Source organism: Sus scrofa, chromosome 9 (genome assembly GCF_054392235.1).
Source record: "Sus scrofa isolate SSC_HxYL_T2T_F1_AM1 chromosome 9, Sscrofa_HxYL_maternal_Yorkshire_Landrace_v2.0, whole genome shotgun sequence".
In the NCBI taxonomy this organism is placed as follows: Eukaryota; Metazoa; Chordata; class Mammalia; order Artiodactyla; family Suidae; genus Sus; species Sus scrofa.
Genome location: NC_139391.1, coordinates 104,517,515 through 104,543,102, shown reverse-complemented (window position 1 = coordinate 104,543,102; position 25,588 = coordinate 104,517,515). Strand labels below are relative to the sequence as shown.

Below are 25,588 nucleotides of genomic sequence, written 5' to 3'. Positions count from 1 at the left end.
AGAGGCCTTGGTACATATTCTGTCCTCGTAACTATCAAGGCACATGTCTGTGCCTATTCACAACTCTGTCAAATAAAAGTTGATTGTCCTTGTTACAGAAAAAAGTCTTACCTTTGAAAATACTTTTATTTTTTCATGGGCTTATAGTTCTTATGTTATTATCAAAAGCATATATGAATATCTAAACTCCAAAAATATGTAGCTATGATACGTACCTAGGAAAATCTAGAATTCACACATGACCTAATAAGAATCAAAGCATAATTGTTTTAGAAATCATGACTAATTGAGCTAATAGATGTAAGAAGAGAGAACAGTTGTTAGAATTTGAGAATTCATCACAGATTGGGGGTATTATGATTGTTTGTCTAGACAGGGTTATGTTTTTACTTTTAAGTGTGTTAATTGGGGTGTGAGAAAACATACACATGATATTGAGTCCTATCCTAGTCCTGCTCGGAGAGGTGACAGCTAATATAAATTTTATTCTTAGAGGCTTTAACCCATGTCTCTAAGGGATTCAAAGGGTGTGGGATAGATATAACTGATTTATTTGGAAAAGCAAAGAGGGGAGGGTCGGAGAAGAGAAGTTGGATTTGCAGCTAAAGTATATCAACAATAAACTCTTTATCTAACAGAGTTAAAGGATTTTATGATCAACCACGAGTCATCTTGTCTCATGATACCTCCAAAAGGAGTCCTAGTGTCTGCTCAGATGCCTTAAATAATGGGAAAACGAATTTTCAGAAAAAGTTAATAGTTTGAGTCTTCCATGTGTTGAGGTGAACCAGCCTCCCCATGAATTGTACTCTGAAATCAGTTGAAACTGGAAGTGGAGGAGGATGTCCTTCCTCAAAGAGAACCACTGGCTTGTTTGGCTTTTGACTGTTAAAGTGACCTTGATGGAACTTTGATTGATAGGGCATGACAGGGGTCAAAGCATGAAATTGCCTGGATTGAGGTCCTAATTATACATATTCCAACCCACACCATCTCTCTGGAGACCGAGTAAGTCTCTGGTGCATTCTCAGATTTACCATAAATCGTTTTTTTTTTTTTTTTTTTTTTTAAGTTACTTTATTTTGGCAGGATTACTTAGAAAGCAGTCCTGGCCTAAATCTGAGGTAAATTCCTCTCTTTGACCTTATTAGTTTACATTTTCTAAAACCCATACATATTCTAATTTTCTTGAGTGATTACATTCTTTTTAAAAGTGTATTCTAAACAGGCCATAGTTTGAAGGATTTCTCTCTTCATGAGTGCCATCTACTGGTAAAATGTTTTAAGTACAACAAAGATATGTGGGTCAGAATTATTTTGCTATTATTTCAATGATTATATATAAATGTTTCTGAAGACTAAACTATTTTCATTTTAAATGTTAATAATATGTGGTACAATTTAAAAATACAATCATCTAAGAGAAAATAGTAATTGACTAGTAATAGACTGTGCAGGGTGCTGTTTCAGATTTTTATATTCTTTGTTATGTTTATAGTACTCCAATAAAAACAAATAAGAAACTTTTGAAGAAACTATATTAGAAATAAAATATATTTCTATTTGTGAACTTTCTTTTTAAACAATTTATTCATTAGAAAATATTTATTGAGAACTTACCATATATCAGACACTGTGCATGGGGATGAAAAACACTCATATTTATCCTACAGGAATTTATATTTTTATTATATCTAACTGAAATCAAGTGTGGTATTTTTTTGTTTTGTTTTTACATTTCAGTCCCATTTTTTTTTAGTTTTTATACTAGGTAACAACAGGCCACTACTATAACCTTTCATAATAGATGTTGAGATATAGGATAGAGCAATGAATAATGTATAATTTATATCATTTCAGTAAATATCTTGTGCTTAGAAAAATATTTTTTCCATAATAATCACCTTTTCCTACATTCCTAAAAAATAGTTGGTACTTTGCCTAGAAATTTTAGAGGTAGAAGCTTAGAACTAATAAATATTCAATACATGTGGGGAACAATGGAGGGGAATTGATTTGCAAAGTGAAAATTATAATCTGTTAGTTATCTTTAATCTCATTAAAATACTGGAAATTATTGAAAAGTTAGTGCAGGAAACGCTGTGCACTTTGAACAGTTGTTCTAATACTAAAAAAAATGCCTTACACTTCCTTCTCTACCCTCTCCTCCTGACACTCAGGATAAAACTTAACATTTGAGTATAGGATGCAAACTCTTTTATGTTTGAGATCTTGCTTATGTCAGTGGTTTTTATTCCTGCAACTCTACTTCCTCTGACTCCTTAAAGCAACGCTTAAACCTCCTTCTCTAATTAGCTAGAGTCACAGCATTGGCTTATTTATCATTTTAACCTACTTGTTGAACATAATTTCTAACATACGAAACATACTCAACAAATTATTTGATGCATGAATGGATGGTATTTGAGACTTCATGTTCACTTGAAACAATTATTTTGAGTTTTATATATTTCTGTTTTTCAGAGTTCGTTATCTAGCCAAGGAAAATATAACCCAGGACCCTGAGACCCACACAGTCTCTTTCCTACAGCCCAATGGTGCCATCTTTGAACCCTCACTATCAGTTGGAACAGAGAACGACACCTTCACTGTTCTCAATCTGGCTGTGGCAGTAAGTAGACAAACAGCAATATTATTTGTTTTTTAAATACTCTAGAATCCACTGCAAGTAATCCAATAATTAGAACTATCATTAGATATTCTTTATTTTGTCATTTTTATAAAAATGTGTTCTTATGGCATTACTTTGAATGACAGTCACTTAGAAAGACAAGATCATATCATTACCAACTGCATTAGAAGACCACTTACACTACTGTCATGAAGAAGTCGGATGTAACTTTGAAAGACTCCTCCCTATGGCTCACACTGAGGCAGAGTAATGTAATCTGTCACAGATTAAGAAACATCACATTTTTAGTCCTGACAAGAGTTGGCAGTAATTTTCAAGTTGTAGTTAAAACTTGTTTTATTAAACTTAATTCTAATATTTATCCATTTATTTGTTTAAAAATCTGATATTGCAATTGGTGTCTTAAACAATGATTGTTTTTTATAGGCTGTACCCCATCTCTATTCAAATACATTTATTCAAGGAGTACTCAATACACTTATCAAAAAGTCAAAATCTTCTATGTTTCAAAAGAGAACTTTGAAAGAACTATTGTGGGGCTATCCGGATCCATTCTTGAACCTGGTTCCATACCCTATTCCTACCACAGTTGGTGTGTTTTATCCTGTGAGTAACTTACATGAATGTCAATATAGTTAGACTTTAATTGGGTAAACAGAATGGCATTGGAAATTCATAATCCTATAATTTAGTGTGTTAGCCTCATTTCTGATCTGGGACTACATATTCTAATTTTGTTAAAAGTCTCTATCTCACATGGATTTAGCTTTTCTACCTGGGAAAATTTACATTTTTGAATTTAACAATTAAATTTTAAGCTTAGCTGACATTTAACCAAGCTTCCACTCTTTAATAAATATACAGTTGTCTAAAAGTAGGTTGTAAGCTGGTAAGGCTTTGAACACTGATTTCAGTTTTGATTTCCTATCTATAAACAGTCAGATAAACGCCATATTTTTATTTCTGTTAATTCTATTCATATCAAGCTTCCTTCTCTAGATCTCTTACAAATTTGTTTTAATGTAAAATTGAGAATTAGCCTGAACTGCACACCAGATTGATACATCAGCAATGTCATATTTTCATAGACTTATTTGATAAGAACTTCAGGTAATCTACAAATGTCACGGAATGGAAGTTCAGACATTAAGGAAAATGTGAACTTGGAGATGTACTTAGTTATAACTTACTGTTTTGAATTATAAATAGGACAAGCTGACATTTGCATTGAAATTTTGGCTATGATTTCACTTGCCACTATATATTGGTTAGATTCTCCAGTTCATTGTTGTTATTTTAATTTTTGATGGTTGTTAGGATTGCCTGGTTATTATCAATTAAATATGAATGCAGAATACCTTAAGGGATCAGAGATTCAGTTACTATATTTTAATGAAATATTCATAACTCTTTCCTTGGGCTGAGTCTGTTTTTAATTTTGTACCCCGAACCTTTAGTATCCACTTATTGAAGATCACACTATGGGGAATACCTCTAGAAATATATCCTTGTTCTCTTAGATTTTGGTCACTATTTCCTCACCTCAGTAAAATAGGAGTAGTGATCAAAATGGCCTTTCTGGCTTAGTGATGACAAAAGCGTTGGAGTTAGAGCATGTCAGCTTCTGATACTAGTTTTCTTTCTCTGTCTCAGCATTTACCACTTATTTCTTTGTGCCTTTTATATTCCATCTTTTTAAAATGTTAAAGACCAATAATTTTAAAACATTATGTATATTTCAAATCCTATAAAATAATTATGAACAGTGATTGAGAAATGAGAAACTGATATATACTGTATAACTCAGAAAATATGAATTGTTCTAGAAGTAATTTTTTCTTGCATGTACCTTTTCAGTACAACAATACTTCAGATGGAGTGTATAAAGTTTTCAATGGGAAGGATGACATAAGTAAAGTTGCCATAATTGACACATATAAAGGCAAAAAGTAAGTTTCCAAACCAAGGGGGTGTGTGGGTGTGTGTTTGTGTGCGCACATGCACACGGGGGCCTCACTAGGGTGTTCTAAGGTAGGCAAGAAACTTATTTAACAACCGGTAAAGCACAGGCACCAACCTATGGAAAGACCTACCTATATCTTACCCTTAGAAGCTCCTGTTCTCAACCTTTGTTTGTGACAACTGGTTGCACTAGCATACAGCTACCAAGAATCAGCCCCACTTGAAGGTATACCGTTATGTACAGATTCTCTTACATAGATAAATCTAAAGGGACTATTTCCATCTCTGCTATATCACCAGCATTATCATGCACCCACACAATGACCTAACCACAGAAGAAAAAGATAACAACACATCACCTCATAGTCCAGCAAGAAGAAAAGTACATCTTACTGTGTTTTTCTTTTCTTTTAACTGAGACTGAGCATAGCAAATAAAAATTACTCATTCTAGTAATATGACTAAAGGTTTCTCTAAAGATGGGAAGCTCAATGAATCATGAGCGTTCATGGCTTTCTCGTTTCAAATTTTCTTGAAATAACTTTCTACACTGGAAACTCAACTTGCTTAAACTTTCACCAATACAATTAGCATTTCAAGTTCTAAAATGTATATATAAAGCCTGAAAATAAAGAGTATGCCTCTTGTGAAGTGAAAATAACATATGTTCATACACCCATGATTTCCTTTTTCTCCCCTAGCTCCTGCCAGATAAAGTAAATATCTGGAATATATTTATCATAAGTCTAAAATAGGAAGAATGCCAATAAAAATCAAATGAGAAAGTCTTTTCTCCTTAAAGTTAAGATATTTTAGATCAGTCGCTTCCTGATAAAGAATAAAGTAATCAAAATCAAATGAGATGAAATATTTTTATTAATTAACCATGGCCTCACACTCAGTTCCTTATTTTAAAATTGCATAAAGCGGTTAAATACTCACATAGTATTTTTTCTTCCACAGAATTCAGTCATATATTTTTTTTAATTGAAAAGTACAATGGGAGTTCCCGTCGTGGCTCAGTGGTTAATGAATCCGACTAGGAACCATGAGGTTGCGGGTTCGGTCCCTGCCCTTGCTCAGTGGGTTCACGATCCGGCGTTGCCGTGAGCTGTGGTGTAGGTTGCAGACGCGGCTCGGATCCCGCGTTGCTGTGGCTCTGGTGTAGGCCGGTGGCTACAGCTCTGATTCAACCCGTAGCCTGGGAACCTCCATATGCGGCGGGAGCGGCCCAAGAAATAGCAACAACAACAACAAAAGACAAAAAAAAAAAAAAAGAAAAAAAGAAAAGTACAATGGAGGAAAACAAACACTTCTAACTTCTCTTTTTAGAGGAAATCATATCACTGTTTCTTGAGGAAAGTGAACATTTCTTCCACTTCAATATTACAGAGAGGTTTTCATGAGTTACTAAGTGTCCCTAATTGGAGTCAGAATTTCACATCAGATTAAGATTATGATGAGGTTATTCTTACTGGTCATGGCAAGACTAAGCCTGATTAACACCTTATTATTCTGCTTAAAAAAGGATCAACACCTTGCCCCTTGCCTTGACATCTTACTGGATGGTGCATTAAGAGTATTAAAAAAAAAAAATTTCCATCACCAAGGAGTGGTTTAGTATGCAGAGGAACTATTACTGCTGCTGTTTGTATTGTTTCCAGACATGTACATATATACAAACACATATATCCTATTTAGATACCAAAGCAGAAATTAATAAACTCTGCCCTACTTTAATGCCACTTCATGCAAGAGTTAAAAAGGGGAAAGTATAAATTGATTACCTCTGTTTCCAATCTCTATTGATCCAGCATGTTTTTCTTGCTCTACTCTTCACACGCCCCTCTTCTCCCTTACACAGTGTTTATATCAGTTTTCCATTTTACAGTTTCCTCCTATTCAGCTGAATGCTCAACATAGTGTAAAATAATCCACTTCTTCCATTGGAATAAATTACTTTCCCCTAGGTAGAGATCTAAATTGTTCTCCATTTTCTTTTTGCAGAACTCTGTTCTAAATTTTTTCTAACAACATGTGGCAGTTTTTATTGTACAATCCGGCCATTTAATGGTATCAAGCACTTCATTTCTCTCAACAAGATGAAAACTTCAAACAAAATATAGACCAAGTGACTGAACATTTCTTAAATTTATCATTTGTTATGTCTAAACAATATTGATTATTTTAGCACAAGTATTGAATCATAAGAGACAAAGTAATGTGAAAAGGTACACTTGGAATGAGAATGTTCACTTCCCTTTTTTTTTTTTTTTTTTTTTTTATTCCTAAGGAATCTCTCCTACTGGCTGAGTTATTGTGACATGATTAATGGTACAGGTAAGGATGTTTGTTTTGTTTGGTAATAATCACAATGAAACCATTCCTTTCTCCTACAATTCCACCATCATCATTACAATATTCTGAAGTTTGAGGGTATGTGTTTACCTATCTTTATATCCCTACAACACAATTCAGAATCTCTATTCTTACATTGGCTTAGGAAATGTCTTCCTAAGATGTTGGGAGTCTTGAAGATTAACCACTGAGGATTAGTCTTACTGCATTCCTGAGGAAATATTGCTTTGCAGAGCTTTACTTAATTGAACTGCCTTCATGACCGTAGAAGTGAGGGGTCAGAAAAACTGATAGTAACAGCTACTGTTCCCATCTTTTGTAAATACCATGTAGGTAATAATTTAAACCTGAAAGAATTTTTAAATATCATAATAATTAATGATGGCCATTCTGAATGGTGTGAGGTGGTATCTCATGGTAGTTTTGACTTGCATTTCTCTAATAATCAGTGATGTTGAGCATTTTTTCATGTGTTGGCCATCTGTGTATCTTCTTTGGAGAAATGTCCATAATGTGAGAAAAAAGAATCTATACATATATGTGTAACTGGATCACCATTCTCTATAGCAGAAAACTGACAGAACACTGTAAACCAGCTATAATGCAAAAAAGTAAAAAATCAAAATCAAAAAAATGATAATAATGATACTTATAAAAGGTAAAACATACATGCAAGTGGAGGTTCAATATGGTTGAATGAGTGAAGGTGTAAGACAGAGCCATTTATTTTGAATAAGATCAGCATGAGAGAAAAGAACAGCAACAGCAACACTAGGTTACATGTGTACCAATCATGAAAAATGTACACAAAAATGAACATTCTGGGGAAATGTTGGGAAGAGTGAAAGTACTCTGAACTTAGATTTAGAGTGTGGTTATATCCAGCTTATTATTCTCCTCAAAGAAAAGCAAAGGACGCATATGCCTATTAGTTTAAGAATTAAGAATGTAAAAAGGCATGAGAATGGAATACCATGAGGTAATTAAATTTAGAAGTCCACTTTTAGCTAATAAGCAGAGGCAGAGCATAATGTTTACAAAGCCGGTGGGACTCTACCTCACCAAGTATATATGTATGTGTGTGTGTATATATATACATATATATATGTATATATATATATATTCTTTTTCTCACATAATCCTCTGTCATGTTCCATCGCAAGTGACTAGATATAGCTCCCTGGGCTATATAACAGGGTCTCATTGCTTATGCATTTCAAATGCAATAGTTTGCATCTACTAACACCAAGTAACTCTAATGAAGGGAAAGTAATAGAATGAAGATGAAAAAAGTTAAATACAAAGTTATATACAAAGTAGAAAATGAAAAGGAAACGTGGCGAACACTTACTTTTCCAAAGGTATTGTGGAGTTTTGCATGTTTACTAATTTTAACATACTCTTGTAGAAAAAAAACAGGAAAAACACTTTTCTTTTTAGCACTTTGAGTCATAGGAGTGGTTGAAGAAATTCCTTTCTAAGTAGTGCATTATGCAGATAAATGGTCAAGTGTCCAAATACCATAATTCTAGTAATTTTCGGTCCATAGATTGAGAGATAAATATACTGTGCTTCATTTTTTTTTTTGCTTTTTCTAGGGCCACACCCATGGCAAATGGAAGTTCCCAGGCTAGGTGTCTAAGCTGTAGCCACTGGCCTTTGGCCTTCACCAGAGCCACAGCAACTCAGGATCTGAGCCACATCTGCGTCCTACACCAGAACTCATGGCAACACCAGATCCTTAACCCACTGAGTGAGGCCAGAGATTGAACCCACAACCTCATGTTTCCTAGTCGGATTTGTTAACTACTGAACCGCGACGGGAACTCCCTACTGTCTTCTCTTAAATATTAAAATATTCTTTATGGGTTTAAAACATATATTTTGGGGAGTTCCCATTGCAGCACAGCAGGAGCGAAGCCTACTAGCGTCCATGAGGATTGGATTCTCTCCCTGGCCTCACTTATTGGGGTGGGGATTCAGCATTGCTATGAGCTGTGGCGTAGGCAGACAGCTGTAGCTCCAATTTGACCCCTGGTACGTCTATATGCCATAGGTGGGACCCTAAAAAGCAAAAACAAAACGAAAACAAAATTAAAAAACTATATACATATATATGCATATATGTATGTGTGTGTGTGTGTGTGTGTGTGTATATATATATAATACATATATATATAATACATATATATAATACATATATATACATATATATAATACATATATATATAATACATATATATATGTATATATAATACTTGTCTACAACTAAGCAGAGAAGTTTGAAAGAGGAGGTAGAAGATTCATTAATAACAATAATATATATACATGCACATCAGGCATGAAGTCAAAAGTACTTCAGAGGAAAACAGAAGTAAAACAAGCTAGGAGCAGAGGACAGGCCAGGAAGTCTGATGGAATCTCTATGAGAAAGTTTTTTGGTTATGGCCCTAGGGAAAGAGACTAATGAAATGGAAAATGTTCAAATGTGTTTTCATCATGACTTAGAAGTATTTCCACTACCTTCTTCAAGTTTAAAGAGACATAAAATGAAAATAGTGATATCACTTATAACTGGAATCTAATATCCAGCACAAATGAACATCTCCTCAGAAAAGAAAATCATGGACTTGGAGAAAAGACTTGTGGCTGCCTGATGGGAGGGGGAGGGAGTGGGAGGGATTGGGAGCTTGGGCTTATCAGACACAACCTAGAATAGATTTACAAGGAGATCCTGCTGAATAGCATTGAGAACTATGTCTAGATACTCATGTTGCAACAGGAGAAATGGTGGGGGAAAAAAATGTAATTGTAATGTATACATGTAAGGATAACTTGATCCCCTTACTGTACAGTGGGAAAATAAAAAATAAATAAATAAATAAATAAATAAATTTGAATGTATCAAAAAAAAAAAGAGCCCTGCTTAGATCAGCTCTCATATGGCATGACTCATGCTAATTGCTGCTGTCATTATGATATAATCTTCCATGATATTTCAGGTAATGATTTTTAAAGCTTTTCAGTGTATTCTTTTCCTTTCATCCCTAAGGTGTTGGGAAGGCAGTTGTAGGCATTGTCCATTCAGGGACCCCTCTGGGGACTTTAAACTAATATTCAATATCCAGTTCTTTCAACTGTGATCTGTTATATGTCCCTTATCACAGAAGTATAGTAAAATAAGATTCTAGGGTTGGTGCACTTACCCACAAAGAACATGGTATTCATAACTGAAGGATGAGTCTTAGTGTGTTGAACAAAAACTTTCAGTGGTGGCTCATTTTGTTGGTATTCATTTGTGTAGCAAAGGGAGAAATTAGTTATTTCTTCTTATATTTAGTGTGTGACATGGACCATAAATCATGGTAGAGATTTAGTAAGCTCAAAAAATGCCCATTTTAGTTTGATGTATTTTCAAACCATTTTTGTGAAATTCTGTTTGGTGAGAATATTTCAGGATATGATTTTAAAAATATTTATCAGTGTTTAATGACTGAATTGCTATCAAAAGTAAGAGTAACATGTACTAAACAAAAGTTCGTAATGAACCTCAAGCTAAGAAAAGTGCAAATCTACTGATAGGGTGGGGGACTTTCAAAAATAAACACAAGTATAGTTTTAACAACATGTGATTTTGCAACTGTTTTATTTTTAATTTTCATATTTGTTTAAGGGGTAACTTTAATACGAAATTGATACCAGTGAATACGTATGGTATACAGAGTTATTGACTATTGCAGCTGCCAGCCATGTGTCAATATAAGCACATAAAATGCATTTAGTGCAGATTGAAATGCACTGTAAATATAAAATACACACTGGCTATCAGAGTTTGTTAATTTTTATATTGATTATATATTAAAAATGTATTTTGGATATATTAAATAAAACAACACTGATACTTTTATTATTTTTAAATGTGTCTACTGGAAGATTTTAAAATTATATATACAGTTGCATTATATTTCTTTTTTCTTTTTTTTTTTTTAAGGGCTGCACCCTTGGCATATGGAAGTTCCCAGGCTAAGGATCAGGTCCGAACTGCACTTGCTGACCTACACCAGAGCCACAGCAACACCAGATCCAAGCTGTGTCTGCAACCTACAGTGCAGCTCATGGCAAGGCTGGATCCTTAACTTACTGTGCAGGGCCAGGGATCAAAACTACATCCTCCTGGATACTAGTCAGATTAGTTACCACTGAGCCACAATGGGAACTCCCCAATTTGTCTTCTATTGATATTATCCATGCTGGAATTAAGATTTCCAGATTTGTCTAAAACACACATTATGCCTAATCCTTTACAACTGGCTTGGTTTTTAAACAGATGCAGCCTCATTTCCACCTTTCATTGAGAAGACCCGGGTATTGCAATTCTTTTCCTCTGACATTTGCAGGTAAGACAAAGACATTGATGTATTTTTGAAAGTCAGAATTCTTTCCCCAACTGATAAAACACAGACCAAGAAGATCATACACAATAATCAAATTACTTGAGAAAAATAAAATATATTTAGGAAAGTTTTTCTTGATGAATTAAGAATAAATACAACATGGAACTCACGTTTATTACATCTTTTAAAAATTGTAGTATATACAAGGGTATTTTGCATGATTCAAATCATTTTCTTCTTTGTCATTTCTGAGCAAGATGTATTTTTCCCTCTCTGCTAAACTAGTATGTTTAAGAATAGTCATGTCTAGAAGAGCATGCCTGAACATTCTTAAAATGTCCAAAGATACCACAGTCACCAGGTTACATTAATGTGCATGCACTACTGCCACTGCTGCATCTGCTCAAATCATTGAGGCCCAGTAGCCGTCACACAAGCTTTGGCACCCACGCCAATATGCTTGAATCCTAGCCCTGTTTCTAAAGTCTGTGATGTGGCAAGCATTTAGTATCTTTGAAATTTTTCCTTATCCTTAAAACTGAAAAGAGCAGTATATCTACAAATAGGGTTACCTTGGACTAAAGAAATTATGTCTTGAGTCCCAGTATGTTGCTGAGGTTATGATGGACACTTGGTAAAAGATGGAGGCATAGGAGATGTATATCAAACACGCACGTGCACACACCCAGCAAGTGAGTGGCCTTTCTCTCCAGGATGAAGTTTTGGAAAATCAAAATTTTATTTTTTTCTTGTTAGGGCTGCACCCAGGGCATATGGTAGTTCCGCTGCTAGGGGTGGAATCATAGCTTCAGCTGCAGGCCTACACCACAGCCATAGCAACTCAGGATCTGAGCCGCATCTGTGACCGACACCACAGCTTATAGCAATGCCAGACCCTAAACCCACGGAGCAAGGTCATGGATCAAACCTGCATTCTCATGGGTTCTTGACCCATTGAGCCACAACAGGAACTCTGAAATTTCATTTTTATTTAATTCAAATTGGGCACAAATAGGAGTTCCCCTTGTGGCTCAGCAGTAACAAACCTGGCTAGCATCCGCAAGGACAAGGGTTTGATCACTGGCCTCACACAGTGGGTTAGAAATCTGGCATTGCTGTGAGCTGAGCTATAGGTCACAGATGCAGTTCAGATCTGGCATTGCTGTGGCTGTGGTGCAGGCTGACCACTGCAGCTCAAATTCAACCTCTAGCCTGGGAATTTCCATATGCTGTTGGCATGCCCCCCCCCCCGAAAAAAAAATTAAAACTGGGCAAAATAAAGGATCTGAGTGAGTTACATAAGAATTTAATCTATAGAGGAAAGTAACCATGAGAAATATCTTCTGTGTAAATACTCCATGGTAGTTTACAAGCAAAAATTATGCTCTGAAGCCTTTTGTAAACAAAGATAAGAAGAGCTCCTACTCAGGTATTGAGTTCTAGTATGCCTTAAACTTTCACTATAATTTTGTCCTAAGCATTATGTAAGAATTCTATCAAAATAATCTCCAATTTGTCTAAGTTAAGGTAAAGATATAAAATTAAAAATAGGAAAAGGAATTTCCAGAATATAGTTCAGTTTCTCAGAATGAAGCTCTTTCTTCTCTCTGTTTAGGTCAATCTATGCTGTGTTTGGAGCTGAAATTAATCTGAAAGGAATCCCTGTGTATAGATTTATTCTTCCATCCACAGCTTTTGCATCTCCACGTGAAAATCCAGACAATCATTGTTTCTGCACAGAAAAAGTTGTCTCCAAAAATTGTACAGTATTTGGTGTGCTAGACATTAGCAAATGCAAAGAAGGTGAGTAAAAGCTCTTAATATCAATCCATTGCATAATTTGCAATATTTTTTAAAATGTAAGTTTCACCCAGAGTTTTTTTCCACTAGAAATTTTAAACTGAGACAGCAATAAGAGCATAAAGTAAGGGTAGTGGTAGGTATTTTTTGTTTTGATTTTGTATACATTGGAGGTGCCAGTTTTGTTTCAGTGTTGCAAAACTTAGTTATTATTTGGTAAACCCATACTGATACCCCCCCCATGCTACTTTGGAATGATACCCCCCCCATGCTACTTTGGAAAACGTCTCTTTAGGTCCTTTGCCCATTTTTAAAATTGGGTTATTATCTTTTGAGTTATATGAATTCCTTATATATTTTGATGTTAATCATTTATAAGTATTTTGCAAATATTTCCTCCCATTCCATGGCTACCCTTTTCATTTTTTGATGATATCCTTTGCTGTGCAGGATTTCTGTGTTCCTTTTAGATTTAGGGTAAAATGAAAATAGTTCCTAGAATACTATCCAAATTTATCCACCTGACATTTTTCTAACATTTTCTACTCTAGAAATTGGCAAATAAAAATAAACATATTTCAGGATGTCTCTGAAACAAGAATTGACTCTGACATGAAATTTGGAAACTATCTTATTTTGCTCACCTTCTTCATACTGGAGTGAGTTTTGAATTATGCAAGAAAAACTTCTTAAATCTCCGTCTCTAGACATATTACTACCTGAAACCTGAAGGTATAGGGTTGTAACCTTGTATTCAGCAGCTAAGCCTCACATGTTGAAAATGAACACATAAGGAATGAACAAGAGACATCAACGGACTGGTTAGCAGGATGGTGCAGAAATTTGTTTCATTTTTATCCCAAAGCAATCAGATGTTATCATTTCCCCTCACCTACATTCCCTACTTAGTATTCAAAGCCAACTGTGCATTTTTTTTTAATTTTAAAAGTTTTATTTTCAAGGAAATCTTTTCTGAAGAGTATGTGAAATGAGGAAAATGATTTATGCCACCTGTCTCTTAAAACTTGTTTTCAGGAAAACCTGTGTACATTTCACTTCCTCATTTTCTACATGGAAGTCCTGAACTTTCAGAACTTATTGAAGGCTTAAGTCCAAATGAAGAAGAGCATAGCACTTACTTGGATGTTGAACCTGTAAGTAAATATGTTATTAATCTGTTTAATATTGTTTCATAAAATGAAAGAAATATTAAATTCTCTCCCGTTTGTCAGTTCCATTTAATAATCATATTGATTGCATCACAATCTTGATGAATTAGCTACTTTAATTTCACTGAAAATTACATTGATTTCTTCTTACTATCTCATATGAAATGTCCAGGCAATTCAATTTTAGATTTTCAGGAAAGGTCAGGAAAAGCAATGATGATTCTAATTAGCTTAAAATGATTTTATGCTTCTTTTTATACTTAATTGCAAGTATTACTTAAACAAATGGAAATTGTATGTTATAAGGGATTAAAAGATTTTATGGACATATAGGCACATGAGGCAAGATAAACTTAGCATCAAGAAAAATTTATTACATTTCCTGTGGTGTAACAGTTTCAACTTTCTGTCTTAATCTCCTTTTCAAAAGTTGTGAAATAAAATGCCAGAATTTTAATAGTCGTGTTTCAATTTAAATAATGATAGAAGTATTATTATAATCATACTGATATAGGGATTCTGATTGTACATATAGATTAGATCAGCCATACTTCAGGATTTAAATTTGCTATATGAGTTCCAGGTTTCATGACTATAATAGCTGTTCTTGATTTCCCAAAACTAGTTCAGACACATCGTAGATCTAACTAAAATCTTGGCATCAAGTTGGGCAAAGGATTATATGTGTGTGCATGTATATGCACGTGTGTGTACAAGTGTAAAATGTAATTCAGGAGATTATGTATGTAATATTTAATATGTCCAATTATTTAATACATTCTATAAGTTTCAAGTAGTACAGTTTCACCTTAGGTTCCCTATCGCAGTGAAACTAGTTTCAGCTATCATTAAATAATGTTTTTAAAAGAAGTTGGTCATTGTTTTAGTTTGTTCTCTTTTTAGATAACTGGATTCACGTTACGATTTGCAAAACGGTTGCAGGTCAACCTATTGGTCAAACCAGCAAAAAAAATTGAGTGAGTTCACTGAATAAGTTTCATTATGATTTTTAGTATTTTCTTGGAAGAATGTGAATATATGTATGAAAGCAATTGGAAAGAAAATAAAATCTCCATTTCTCTTTGCTTTAATGTCCTTAACTAATTTTTAAATGCTGATAACGTTCATTTGTAACTTATAAGTAACGTGTGTTGAAATGGTATTTACACATATTCTGGAATGAGTATTGAGTGGCATTTCTCATTTTGCTAGCTATGCAAATCATGTCCATGACAATAGTTGCTAGGATTCATACTTTAGTTTCCTGAGTAGAATTGTCAAAAAGGAAAATATTTGCTTAGAAAAAGCCAATCTAATTAGAAATCTATATTAGAAAGATTTATGAGTGCAAGATGTCTGAGAAACAGCCATATTAAACTTTAAGGTATTCAAAACAGGGAACAGAAATCAAGGAACTTTATCGAGTTGTAAGAGCAACTAATTTGTGAATATATATTTACCGTAATAATTACTAAAATTTCTGCTGTATATATGTGTGTGTAATATATTAGTATATATTTTTATAATTATTTTCAATGTATATTATAGAGCATTAAAAAATCTGAAGCAGAACTATATCGTGCCTATCCTCTGGCTTAATGAGGTTAGTATTTTTAATCTATTACTCACTAAAAACTGTAAACTTCTTTGTATATAGCAAAAGCTTTAGATGGTTTGAAAATGGAATATGGACATTCCCATTGTGGATCACCAGGTTAAGAACCTGACTAGTATCCATGATGATACAGGTTTGATCCCCTCCCTTGCTTAGTGGTTTAAGAATCCAGCATTGTCACAAGATGCAGTGTAAGTCGTAGATGTAGCTCAGATCCAGCGTTGATGTGGTATAGACCAGCAGCTGCAGCTCTGATTCTACCCCTAGCCCAGGAACGTTCATATGACACAGGTGCAGCCTTAAAAAAAAAAAAAAAAAGAAAGAAAATTGAATATGTATATATATGGTATTTGAAGTGGTATGTTTTTCTATTGCATATCTGGGTGAATTTATATATTATCAATTTTAGTTAATTATTTTGAAGAACCAAATCATACAGAAATAACAGGATTGTGTTAGATTTAAATGTTTTTATTTTAGAAAAATAAAGTACTTCCTCTCATTTAAGATTTATAGTCACTACACATTGATTCAGGCAATGCATTGCATAATCCTTTAGAGAGATGAAACTTCACCTTGCTATTCTCCTCTGTCACTAGAAAACAACCTTTGGAAAAATGGAAAATATTTCAGTAACACTGCTGTACAGATCAATGAAGCTAGTATATTGAAGAATGCTAGATAACATGTTTAAAGGGAAGAAGATATATTTTTCTCTGTAGATATTCTAACGACATTTGTTGCCTTCTTTGACATGTAATGGGAATTCCATTGGTTTGTCTTAGAGATAAAGATGACTAACACCTATACAGTGTTTTGAAAAAAAGAGTAATGCTTAAGAGGGAGGTTCTCAGTATTTTGCCCCACTGAAATACCCAAATAATGCTCATTATTAACTTGATTACAGACTGGTACAATTGGTGATGAGAAGGCAGAAATGTTCAGAAACCAAGTGACTGGAAAAATTAACCTCCTTGGCCTGGTAGAAATCATCTTACTGAGTGTTGGTGTGGGGATGTTTATTGTTTTTATGATTTCATACTGTGCATGCAGATCAAAGAGAGTAAATTAAGTAAGTATATAACAAAAATCATATACAACTTGAGTAACATGTTTATATATTACTTGTTTTCATTTTATCCAAAAGAGGTTATAAATTAAGCTGCAAATATTTCTAAACATGTTTAGTCAACTATCATTTTTAATACATCCTTGAAGTTTTGAGATACTTAATGTAAATTAAAACATAAATGAAGGCTGAATGAGCAATAAAGCTTATTAACAGTAAGAAGATCATTATTACATTATATCTTTATACTGGGAGGAATGGTCTAAATATGAATTATTTCCTTTGAAAATTTGATATGTTGCACAAAAGTTACACATGTACTAACTTTTCACTTCCTAATTACTTCTAGCTAGTTAATTATTTTAAAAATCACAAATAATTTATTACTGACTAGGAAAGGTCATGTTAAAACTGAATATGGGAGATATTTGGGGAGAATGAAATTTATCAGGGAAAAGCAAGAGAAAAATAAATTAATGAGAATTAAAAACCTCAATAAATGATAGGGATAAAATAAGATAAAAATGTTATTTTATAATGAATATATTAATATATAAACTGGGTTGTTACATAGAGACATTCAGTCCAAAATGAGGTTGTGCTCCCTAGCTGTGTAATGTGGAAGTCTTGATAAATGCTTACAGTTCATGAGCCAAAAATAGATTGCAACAGTACGGGGAAATAGAAAATACCATTCAACACAGTAAATCCAAATTACTCAGAATTTAGAGGAAAAAATTAGGTAGTGTGAACAAAATTTGAGTTTTGGCAAGACTAGTGGTGATTTAGGCTGCCCATGCCTTTTATTTTAAATTATCATGAATTTTATTACATTTATAGTTGTAAATAGACAAATTAATGCCTGACCTTATCTTTAGCAAATGGAAGCCTTTTAAAAATAATCATACATAGCATTGGATTGGCCTGTGGGGGAGAATTTTCCACTTACCCATAATTTCTATCAGCCCTCCCTTCCCAGGAACCTTGAAAAATATCTACAATCTAAACAAAAGTAATATGCTTACTTTTAAAAAATTACAACTTCAATACAAGTCTTCCTACTCTACTTTCAATCAGATTTTGACTCTAAGCTATTTTATATAGAAATCCTGGAACTATAGCTAATAATTATTGAGTTTTTATGGGCCAAAAGCATTCTAAATATTTCACATGAATTATCAGAACTAGTATGATTTATGAGTTTCCAAAAGTCAGGGGTTCATGAACATCCATTCTGACTCTTGGAGACAGTCCAGAAAATTATAAATTTTTACAGTGCAAAATTGTCCATTTTCAAAGTGTGAATCAGTCAAATAGAAGTTTAAAAACAATAAAGTGGAATTTTTTGACCAATATTTTCTGTATGAGAGAGTGAAAGCTTGGGCCAAGGAAGAAATCTCAATCTTTTGTTCTGATGATTTCTGCCTATATTTATTACCTGAAATGATGACTGAACATTCTATCGATAATCAATTTGGACAGAATGTATTTAAAATGTTAACCTAATACATTAGCATTAAACAAAGTAACTTGTGTGACCATTTATCGAGTAGATAGAAAAGATCATCCACTGAAAAGCCAAATTACAACAAAAACTTGTTCTAGTGGTAAAATATGCTTTTCAAAAAGCAATATAGTGGTTATAAAAATGTTTCCAATTATTCTCTATTAAAATTACATGATCAACTTCATCAATTCTTAATGAGCCCTGAATGTCCAATATCTTGGTATCTATGTGATTAAATTAAGGTGAAAGATTGAAAACTTTCTACAGTGCTTTGTCCCCAAGTGTATTGGTTTGGCTTAAATATTTGACTGTTACAAGGAAAAGGTATGGCTCTTTACAAAACAATGTGGGGTTTTTTTGTTTTTTTTTTTTTTTATTCTTTACAGATAGAGAAAAACATTTTTCTTTGTAAATCACCTGATTTACTAGATTTGGAAGAATTACCGACACATTTCTTTTAATAGACCTCAGTTTTGAATACTATAGTAACTATGCCCTTGGGCAGATTGATAAACAATTGAAAAATAAGGAGACAGATGTACAAGAGAGAATAAAGCAAAGATGGTGGAGCTAAGGTGTGGTTTTACTCAATGGGTAACAAAGAGAATAAGCCAATAGTCCTTTTGAAAGTAGTAGTTTATATACCTCTAAATGGAAGATGGCCTGAAGGGACAGCAAAGAGTGCAATGCTCATCCAGAGCAGATTTAATTAAATGCCCCTCCTTATGTGGCTCTATGCAGCTCTTGAGGGCCGGGAAGCAGCCTTCCATGTATCCTTGAATCAGAAAACAATTGCCTTATCCATGAAGTTCATCTGAGACTTTCTCTCTGCAGCTTGAAAAACTGGGCTAGCTAATAGAAAACATGATAGCTTCATTGTGTAGAATCTGAGTATTACCTGTTTCATTTTTCCACAGATTTCTGATAAGTACTTACCTTTTTTCTACTTTCCAGGAAGCAAATGAGTCTTTGCATTTATGCACCAGCTACGTCAGGACCTTTCTTAATATCTATTTACAAAATGAATATGCAATATGCTTTATTTTTGCAAAACATCTTATAGTTGAAGAACTGGTGGCACATTTTTTTTTTTTTTCGCACTGAGTAGGAGCACATTTCTTAAGGGGTGTTATGATAACATTGAAAAAATGACATAAAATCCCTATTTGGAACAGAAACCCAGCACCTTTTAAAATTCAACATTATACAATCAAATGGATTTCAGTTTCTACAGACCTCACTTGCGCATGATCCAATTACATTTACTTGGCATTGCTTTATGAAATGCTTCTCTGGTGTCAAAACCGGCAGAGGGATGAATGTTCTAAATGCTCATGCCTTGTCTTCTTCAGCAAGGAGAAAAGATCACTACCATCATGAGTGTCCCTGCAACTCACAGACCCCAGGACTGTCAGTACATTGCACTTCAGGAGCATCAACTATTTTGAAAAGACATTCAAGAATGGAAACTAAATGATTGGCCTATGAACCGTTTACTATGCATTATTTGAGTTTCTTTCTCTATGGAAACCATAGTACAGCATCAGCAGACATTGTAACCATGCTCTTTATAAAAATATGGGCTTATATTTTTACCAATACTTACACAAATGGCCATGTTTGAGACTTTGTCTTTTTCCATGTTCTGTAGTTCTTCTGGAAATCTGAGTAGATTTTGATCTTTCTACTCAGTTGGATACAACTTATGCTTGGCAACTTCAGAACGCTGTACTAGTATTAAGAGATGTAAATGATAATAAAAATTATTGTATGGGTGATTACAAAGAGTAGAATATGCATTGATAGTTATTTGCTGTAATATTTCTTTCTGTCATAGTCACCTCAGAAAGACCGATTCCAAACATTAAAAATGTCATTCCTAAGTTGCTCTATTTTGCCTAGTTTCTGTTGTGTCAGAACATTTACTCTAGTTTCCTGTCTCAAGTAGTTGGTCTGACTTTAATTTTTTTATGAATATATATTTCCTTTTGAACCATTCTTTTCTAAATTTAATCTCAGCCATTTTTTCCATAGATATTTTTTGAGCAGTTGGGGGAAAGGGAAAAAAAAAAAAAAAAAAAAAAAAAAAAAAGGGTACTTAGTTTCATGCTTTACAGCTGCAAGACTTAATTTCTCCAAGATAAAGGATATGTTTTTATAAGAAGACATAATATTAGGTAATCCAGCTTTTTTTTTTCTTTTGCTTCTTAGAGCTGCACACGCAGCACATGGAGGTGCCCAGGCTAAGGGTCCAATCAGAGCTACAGCTGCCTGCCTACGCCATGGCCACAGCAACGCAGGATTTGAGCTGCATCACAGCCTACACCACAGCTCACGGCAATGCCAGATCCTTAACCCACTGAGAAAGTCCAGGGATCTAACCTGCAACCTCATGGTTCCTAGTCAGATTCATTTCCTGTGCACCACGACGGGAACTCCAAACCAGCTTTTTAAATAGGGGTTCATTTACGGTTGAGAGAACCAGTCCTCATAAAACTGCTCCCTGTAGAAAGACAAGATGACTTTCTGGTTGTGGCTCAGTCAATTAAGAACCCAGCATAGTGTCCATGAGGATGTGGGTTCAATCTCTGGCTCGCTCCATGGCTTAATTAAGGATCTGACATTGCCAAAACTGCATCATAATTCGAAGACGTGGCTCAGATCTGGTATTGCCTTAGCTGTGGCATAGGCCTCAGCTTCAGCTCCAATCCTACCCCTAGCCTGAGAACTTCCATATGCCATGAGTGGGACCGTTAAAAAAAAAAAAGAAAAAGAAAAGGAAGATGGACTATGTTCTGTTCCTGTTTTACACATGGAGGTTTATAGAACAAGTATTAATGACTGGTTTAGATACTAAAATCAAGAATAAAGAATAAAATCCAGAATCAAGAATCTCCTCATACCACCAATTTAGAAAAATCTTTGGAAAATCTGAAGATACTCAAAACCTATTGACATAATGTCCTTTCATTTAAGTGAAAGGGGAAAAAAGTATCCTCATTAGCTATGGAATTGTGGAATCCCAGATGTCTTCTGATACTTAAATGGCTACTCTTTTTGCATGAGGATATTTGTAGACATGTTGAGCTAAGAGAAATATAAGGAAACTTCTTTAATACTTAAACTAAGTAGGGCTTAATAAAAATGCACAAAAGAAATGGATGAGAATTGCATGCCCATCTCATGGTAGAACTGGATAACCAATCCATGACTCATTTTAAAACCCTCATACAGAAATGCATCTCCTCATATTTAGGTATCAGGAAAAAGATATTAACTTGTGTATCTTTAGTACTATTTAACTAAATACATGGATACTCTAACCTTTACCATTCCTCACCATGTATTCTCTAAATTCTATAAATTGTGTACACAAGGAAAGACAATCCATACTCAAAGACAAGTGAAATACATTAAAGATACCTGTAGAAAATACGATTCTTTAAAAAATGGGAGACATGTTTTTCTATATGAAAAATGGATTTGTGTGTTTGTGTGTGTACTGAGATAGGAATGGGGCACTTCTGGGAATGTATTAATTATATGACTTGTTTGCTATAGAGAAAGTATAAATGTACACGGGAGAATTTGTATGCTTCATTCTGTAGAAAAACTGCATCATTTTGTAAAGCGGCCTATTTTCATTCCAACATTAAATTACCATAAAACCACAATTGTTCAAAACTTCAGTTTGAAAATGTATAGCATCTGCAAAAGGGTTAATGTAAGAGAACCCACAGCATGTTAAAATGATTTAGGGCTTAGTCTTTCTGACAAGAGCATGAAGAAACAAAACAATCTACACAGTTTTCAGTTCTCAGAGGGAAAAAAAGAGAGGTAAAAAAAGAAAGAGGACATCATTTCAGGAAAAAAAAAAAATTGTAGCTATAGAGTACTAGGTTATCCCTGAAATTTACTCGTGTGAAAGTGCTAGGTATTTGTATTTGGATTCTACATGTGCAGGAATCTGTCAATCTTACACCATTATCATTGCCTCTGCTACATAGTAATTATCATTCGAATTGCAGTTTATTTCAGGTGTGTTCCAGCTGTGAGTTAAGTGTTTCTGGATGAGGTTCAATGTATTAGTGACCCTGTGGCTGCTCTCGCTTTGCTTCTTCTAGCCCATCTACATCTCTAAATAAATAACCTCTTCACTTAAATTATCACTGTCCATTATATTTTTCTCTATATACTACCAGAAGTACAAACGATTGTTTCTTCTGAGTTATTTGCAGCAAACCAAGCTAATGAACTAAAAATGATTGAATGCCTAATATCTGTATCAAATACATTCAGGCATACGCTTTTTCCTTTTGTGGCTCCAAGGTAGCTGCATATTGAAATATTTGAGAAAATAAAAACTATTAAAAATGACTTTGCTTTTATTTTTAACTTTGAATATGTTTGACTTCAATGATTTTTCATATTGCTACTATAATTATATATTAGCTGTTTTTGTCTGAGTTGCCTGTTAACTCATACTTTCTTTTCCCAACTATTCTGACACCAAGCCATGTGCACATATCAGAAATGCACCATTCTGTACATTCATGAAAGGGAACTGTGATTTAGCTAGGAAAATATAAATGTTTTAATGTCTGTTTCTTTGTGTGAAATCTGAGTCAGTAGTCTCAGCATCAACTGTCAACTTGTTAAAAATGCAGAATCTCAGATTCTAACCCAGACCTACTGAATCACAATCTGTCTGGAGTGGGATATGGAGCAGGGCAAGGGAGGAGAATAGAAAGATGAGAGGTTATTTCTAGAGGAGAATGAGTGTCAGTACAGTGATAGAAGAGTGAATAAAGCCAGTGTGGAATAACTGAGCTTGGAACTATCTTGGTTCAAAGAGCCAAGATGACACCTACTGCTTTGCTCTAATCCTGCCTTCAGTGTATACAGTTGAGGACTATGTGTACTTTATGGAAAGATGGACCTATATGAATGAGAATAAGTAATTTATGGTGGGTACTTTTATAAACTCTACCTCCTAGGTATTAAGAGAATTCGGTTTTTAGAGACTTCTGATACACTATCTTGAAATGGAAATAAAGATTGTGAGAAAGTATTAAATATCTTTGGCTTTTGATATAGACCAGGGAGCAGGATTCTAAAAATGTTCTCTTTTCTGAAACTTGTTTGAAATGTCAACATGTGTTAATGTTCCATATTTCCCCATAGATAACTGAAAAAATATTTAAAATTAAAAGTCCTATAAGATTATGAACACTATCTGTATTGACTGTTATATTATCTATGTCCCTTTATCCATCCCCCATTCCCTATCCATCCCAGCCCTGCCACCAGCATACATGTAGCATGTTTATAAAAGTATAAGTAGGGGTATTAATGCAACATCCTACTAAATGGACAGCTGAGTCACTAGGATTCAGAAATTTCTCCTACAAATAATGTCTTACTGAAATGTGATATTTTGTGATATTGTTTATATGTTCTTTGTTATTCATGAATATTTAGCTATGGTTCCTGTTGAAAATGCCAACATAGGAAGATCTTGAACTCACCTTCTCCCATGGACATGCCAAATCAAATCTACAATTACATATAGAATAACTTTTTCTGAAAAAGAATTAAAACTAGCTTAGCAATTCCTACACATGGAACAAATGAGAAAAAACACCATATAAAAGCACATAGAAGAGGCTGAAAGATGATCTTAACATATACCCACCCCAGCATGGTAACCAATGTTCAGGAGGAAATTTAAAACCCAGATCTTTTCTGTGAGCAGTGAGGAGTTTGAATGCCATATTGGGCCAACTTTTAAGATCTGAACCTGAAAGATTAGCCCCCACAACTTTTAGCTTTAAAAGCCAATGTGGTCTTGAATCCATAAGACTCATAAGGTTATAACAAACTGAGAAATGACACTTAAAGAGCTCACACACTCAGACTCACCTGGCCCAGGGCCAGATATAGAAGCAGCAGAACAAGAGGCACTCAGACTCCAAATGAAAGAAGCTCATTTGCTAAGCTTAAAATGTGAGGCTGAGGAGTTAGACACACTTAACACATATAATGTGGCCTCCTGCGATACTTTTTGGACACACACATTGGTGGGCTCATCTGCACACTCTTCCTTTGCATTGCTCAAGCAGGTAGATGCAAGGGCCCCTCCATAGATATCGTACTTAAGGCCCGTTCTGCCTCATTCCATCCAGCAGACGCCAATTTCTTCCTCTGAAGTGCGAAAGAGAACCAGTATCTCCCAAAGGTGAGTTTTTGCATGAAATGTTAACTCACTTGTTACATCTAGTGTCCTGGGTTTCAAGTCTGCTTTCCATGGAATACTCCTTGATCACCTGGCTCCAGAGGCCAGGATCACTTGTGTTCTTGATTCTCATGGGACTGTAACATTTAGACAGTTCTTAGCAGATTACCATTTACAGGGCATTGTGTGGATAAAAGACTGAAATACCTCCTGTCTTTCTGTGAAAGAGGCCTATTTGCTTCTCCTAGAGCTTTGGCCCAAGGGACAGACTTCAGAATTGGAACACATCTAGAGACCTATGGAAATACATTCAGAACACAGGCTAGTGAATGCTATTTCTGCTCTCTCTACCTTATAGCTCACTGGTATCTCCAGAAAAGCACGCCATTCACCGGTCTGAATATAACTGTCTGGTTTTTATAGCTGCAATCCAGGATACAGCTCCAGAACACCTGGTTTAGGTGTTGAAATTATGATCCCACAAGGCAGTATATATTTGAGTACTTGAAAAGCTATAGCCTCAAGTCTGGCTTCCAATCAGCCTCAGTCTAAGTGCTCACTGAGTTTCCCTATTTGGTAAACTGACAGGTCTTCCAACCCCACAACTACTTTGAACTATTACAAAAAAAAGAGAAAAAAAAAAAAAGCCTTCTTGGACAACTACAAAGGTGTGAGAGAAAACACAGAGCTAGGGCACAGATTTATATGGTTCATCTTCCACATGGGAGACCACTCATTTGAGACTAGAGAGGTGGCTATTATACCTAATGCCTAGAAATCAATAGAGGGAAAAAAAAAAAAGAAATAATGGACATATTCCAAACAA

The 25,588-nt window shown here is 34.5% G+C and overlaps 1 protein-coding gene across 26 annotated transcripts in view; it reads left to right on the top strand.

Moving 5' to 3' along the window:
- The window catches only part of CD36 (CD36 molecule), a 156,027-nt gene extending 135,617 nt beyond the window's left edge, over positions 1 to 20,410 (top strand). For 16 of the 26 annotated variants that reach the window (XM_084974681.1, XM_084974692.1, XM_084974689.1 and 13 more), the window contains 11 exons: positions 2,485 to 2,632; positions 3,080 to 3,259; positions 4,511 to 4,602; positions 6,909 to 6,955; positions 11,301 to 11,370; positions 12,983 to 13,170; positions 14,203 to 14,321; positions 15,240 to 15,313; positions 15,885 to 15,939; positions 16,859 to 17,023; positions 19,482 to 20,410. In XM_084974681.1, coding sequence (XP_084830807.1) covers positions 2,485 to 2,632; positions 3,080 to 3,259; positions 4,511 to 4,602; positions 6,909 to 6,955; positions 11,301 to 11,370; positions 12,983 to 13,170; positions 14,203 to 14,321; positions 15,240 to 15,313; positions 15,885 to 15,939; positions 16,859 to 17,023 — 1,138 coding nt within the window. In that variant the 3' untranslated portion in view covers positions 19,482 to 20,410. The remainder of the gene's footprint in view (positions 1 to 2,484; positions 2,633 to 3,079; positions 3,260 to 4,510; positions 4,603 to 6,908; positions 6,956 to 11,300; positions 11,371 to 12,982; positions 13,171 to 14,202; positions 14,322 to 15,239; positions 15,314 to 15,884; positions 15,940 to 16,858; positions 17,024 to 19,481) is intronic. The other 10 variants (XM_084974684.1, XM_021102278.2, XM_084974694.1 and 7 more) reach the window with 1 other exon arrangement.
- The last annotated feature ends 5,178 nt before the right edge of the window (positions 20,411 to 25,588 follow it).